The sequence below is a fragment of the Hermetia illucens genome, chromosome 2 (genome assembly GCF_905115235.1).
Source record: "Hermetia illucens chromosome 2, iHerIll2.2.curated.20191125, whole genome shotgun sequence".
NCBI lineage: Eukaryota > Metazoa > Arthropoda > Insecta > Diptera > Stratiomyidae > Hermetia > Hermetia illucens.
The window spans coordinates 106130735-106134931 of record NC_051850.1 but is presented as its reverse complement, the minus strand read 5'-3'; the positions used below and the strand labels follow the sequence as shown (position 1 = coordinate 106134931).

The 4197-nt window shown below is 45.3% G+C and overlaps 1 protein-coding gene across 1 annotated transcript; it reads left to right on the top strand.

Moving 5' to 3' along the window:
* Positions 1-1023: 1023 nt before the first annotated feature.
* Positions 1024-2584, top strand: LOC119649758. Its single transcript, XM_038052052.1, has 2 exons — positions 1024-1437; positions 1514-2584. Exons 1-2 carry the CDS (start codon positions 1429-1431, stop codon positions 2462-2464), a joined length of 960 nt encoding a protein of 319 aa, XP_037907980.1. The 5' UTR covers positions 1024-1428; the 3' UTR covers positions 2465-2584.
* Positions 2585-4197: the final 1613 nt, after the last annotated feature.

Below are 4197 nucleotides of genomic sequence, written 5' to 3'. Positions count from 1 at the left end.
TTTAATATATGCTTAACGAGTGTGTATGTGTATGTATGTGTGTATGTAATACCTTAGATTAAGTTTAACTGTTAAGGTAGTCCCTAAGTTAGCCATAAGTTTATATTCACGCATTATAAGAAATAAAAATTGTTGTTTTTGCGAAAAAAAAGTTGTTGTTTTTGCTTACTTGCATTCCGATCTCTCTTAGTCGACTGTAACGACTAATTAAATTTAAAATGGTTCACTTTCATTGATTACCTAATCTGATTCGGGTCCACATTTTGCCTCGCGGCCAGTATCTGTTCTTCCTATGATAACTCGAGAGCAACATATCAACGCATCTACATACCTATATTCAGCATTATACTACCCTATCTGGAATCTAGAGTATACGAGTTATACTGGCCATCGTGAAATCTATTTGTTGTTGCTGCGGCTGATATCTGACACCTTTAAGAATATTTAAATGACATTGTTGAACCTAAAACACTTACCTCGATTATGCCAGAATTTCTAAAGTCCAAGATAGTGTTCCAACATAACGAATCGACTGTTAAACGTTTTTTTCCTAAATAACAAAGTCTTCGTCATAAGTGACGACTGATGTACGGTGAAAAGTACATTTGTGTGTAGCATTGTCGCCAGATCATCCAATTTATACTCGCCCACATAAAAACGAAAACCTCAAAAAACATCGAGAGAGCTCACAACGGATTTACCATGATTCACTTGGGCGTCCATTTAAGTACAACCAGAATGAATGGATCGACGGCCAGCGTTCAAACGGGCTTATCATCGCCAGCACAGCCGTCTGCCTCCGTAGACCCAATATAGTGAGTTGTGAAATGAATGCACAACTTGTACGTATCTGAACGCTCGTTCTGTTATCTACGACTCGCTTTGCCCAATCTGTTGCTTGAAGTCTCATCAGCTGTGTCGTGTGCATACCCAGGTCCATCAATACCGTAGCGGTGATGGGAAACCCGAACAGCACAAATGTCTGCCATGTCGAGAAAGCCTGGAATGAAAACACACAGACTAATTTCAGCCCCGCATTCGGAGCCCGAAAGAAACCCCGGGGGCTCTGCGAACAGCACATCCAAGGCTTTGCACTTTTCAACTACAGCGGACTCGAGGTTCGACGGCCTGGTTGGAAAACCGGTACAGTGGCAACAGCGCCGCCGCTCATTTGTACGGGCAAACTTGTATATGTCGACGTGTTTCAACGCCCGCCTATGTGTTGATTCACTCGTGGTCGGGCAAAGCAGCCTCTATCTTTGCGAGCGACTACAGCCAGTTGAGCCGGTGCGGGGCCAGGGGCTCAGGGCGATTCAACGGAAACAACACCACTCGCAGCCGCTCATGTAGAAATACGAGAGAGGCACCAGGCTGCCGTCGAAACCGAAATTCCACCAGTTTGCTTCGCTTCGCTACGTAGACGACATCATGGGGAAGGTGAGTTGCGCTAGATCCTCGCTTTCGCTGCTAATTTGCATTCAATTTCTTATATTTCCACATCCTCTCATTGCAGTCGAGAGTCCTGACGCTAATTGAAAAAGTCAACATCATCCGCGAGTACTTGCGGACTCAGCAAACAACGGGTTTGGCGAAAATGTTCAATTGCCACCGAGGCCAAGTCCACCACATACTCAAGCACAAAGACGAGTATCTAGCGGACTGGCTGGCCACGAAAGACCCGACTCGGACGCGGAGACCGCGTTGTAAAGTGCTGAACGCACTGGGCTTGATTCTGTTCGAGTGGATTCTGCGCTGCAGCCACTACGAGTTCACGCTCACCGACGAGATGGTAAAATCAACGGCCTCGGAAATAGCCAAAATCCTGCAGTACCGCCTGTTTAAGCCCAATCCCAAATGGTACTCGCGGTTCAAGATCAAATACAAGTTGGACGGGCTCACGAGCTGGGACGACTGGCATTCCCAGGTGGGAGTCAATCAGCAGAGCTTAGACCTGACTGAAATATTGAATGACTTGCGGGCAATTCACGGAGAGTCGGTCATCCCCAATTACGTTCAGCTCGACGATGACGAATTCAAGGACCTCACCGTCCGGTGCTACGGGAACAGCAACGTGGCCCAGGAGCTTGGGAAGCTTATCTGCAACGGCAATGCAGACGACGATATGGACGTCGCCAGCACCGAGCCGGTGGACATCTTCGGGGAGTCTTCGAACAGCCACAGCGGCTATGTATCGTACAATGGATCCGATTCCGACGAACAATATGCAACCATAAGCATCGATAATGACGATTCCAATGATGCTGTCGATAACAGTGTCAGCCAGTCCCACATCGAGCAAGTAGTCGAGCGGGAAGCAAAGCCAATCCAGAGTTACCGGGAAGCGTTGAATGCATTGGGACCTTTGGAGCAGTTCGCCCTGTTGAAGGAGGATGTCCGGGCCGTGGGGCTCATCAACCAATTAGAAATTCTGTTCCAGGACAAGATGAAAGACGACCCCCAATAGGAAACCGGATTGAGGATTTACTTTTAATTGATATCTTTATTTTTACATTTACATTTATATGAATTGAATTGTTGGCATATGTATCATATGGCTAGAAATATACGCTTAATTTGTATTCAACATGTTGTTTCCCTTGCACTGTCGTCATAGAAGGGTGTGCTTTTAGGGCAACTGAATGTCAAAGGGAGCACATCGAATCGCTCAACGTTTAGCACCACTGAACAACGCTATTTTTTCTACATCTTGGCGTATATGCGGCCACAGTTGTACGAAGCTGTGTCTGTTCTATCATGGTTTTTGCTTTTTTCACCATAGTTGCTATAGCTCTCCCTTGTTGGGCGCTTTTTCGACATTTTCCCAAATCGAAGATACTTTTGTTTCTGTCCCACATTGGGCGCCATTCTGTAAAAAGACGTAGCATCTAAAAATTAATGGAAATGGGCTGTCTGTTTGCCGAAGCGCGCTGTCCATTAAGTAACACTGAGATAACCCAGTTAATTTTAATTTGTCGGTAGAATAGAGTAGCGGCTTGACTTTGCGAATATTTTTTAGTAGTTTGAATGAAATATATCATGAGATTGGAGCGGCAACCGCCTTTGCGACAATAGCCCTAGACGGAGGCGGGATCGTTGCTTGCGTCAAACAGCTACTTCGAAATTGTACTCACCAATTGCCGACACCAATTACCGGTAACTGCAGAGTGTGGATATGGTCTAGAACTGTTCCTCTGGGGACCTTTTGATATTGGCAATTGTGCAGAAGATTTTAATTATTTTTGAGTATTTTGCCGAACTTACCTAAAAATATCTGAGCTGAAGCACCAAACCTGATTAAGTCTTGATCTAGACTTATTTTATTTTGCAGAAATGTAGCCGTTACGACTCCACCTTTTAATACTGACCTCACTGGAGAAAAAGAAATAACAATTACCTTTAAGGAATTACTAACCACGTGGTCATTTATTATTGAAATCTATGGCTACAATAATACGTATTTATCTATTCTTGAATAACTGTATTTATGTTAGAATTAAATCAAAGACGTTAAATGAATAAAAACAGATGTGTCTATACTGGTAGATGGTGTACATTAAGGTAGGTAGGTATTAGTGGCCACTCCAAACAGTCAAATAGCGCTGTGGTACGCCGTTTTTAAGCCATAAACTCCTGACATAATAACTGCTGTTATAAGAGCAACGAGGCTGAGTTTAGCCAAAGATCTCTTTGAGGTAGTCATAGAATGATTGACCTAGTTTCTGTAGTTTAACCCACGCTATAGCTGGGCAATCACAAAGGAAATGTCTGAGAGTTTCTCCTTCTTCTCCGTAGCTTCGGAAATTCGAATTGTAGGGTATGCCGAGTCTGGCGACATGGTCCATATACGCCAGTGCCACGTGCAGACCGCGGTAATCTGGGCTCTTGGCACAGGTCTTGAGCCTTCGCCAACTGAGGTCCGTGATTGCTAAGTAGTGCGAGCAGATTCCACTCTTGACAGTCGCCAGCGGGATACAGATTGTACGTTCCAAAAGATTGCCAAGAAAAGAGCCCCGCCTAGCCAGCCCGCAAGCCCTCTCATTCCCCTCTATATTCCTATGACCGGAACCTAGAGGAGGGTGAGCTTGAGCGTGCCGCCCAGATGGTTCATCGCGTTTCTGCACTGCTCTACCAGCCTGGAGGATGTCATCGCTGAGTGCAAGGCCTTAACGGCCGCTTTGCTACCGGTCAGAATGACTA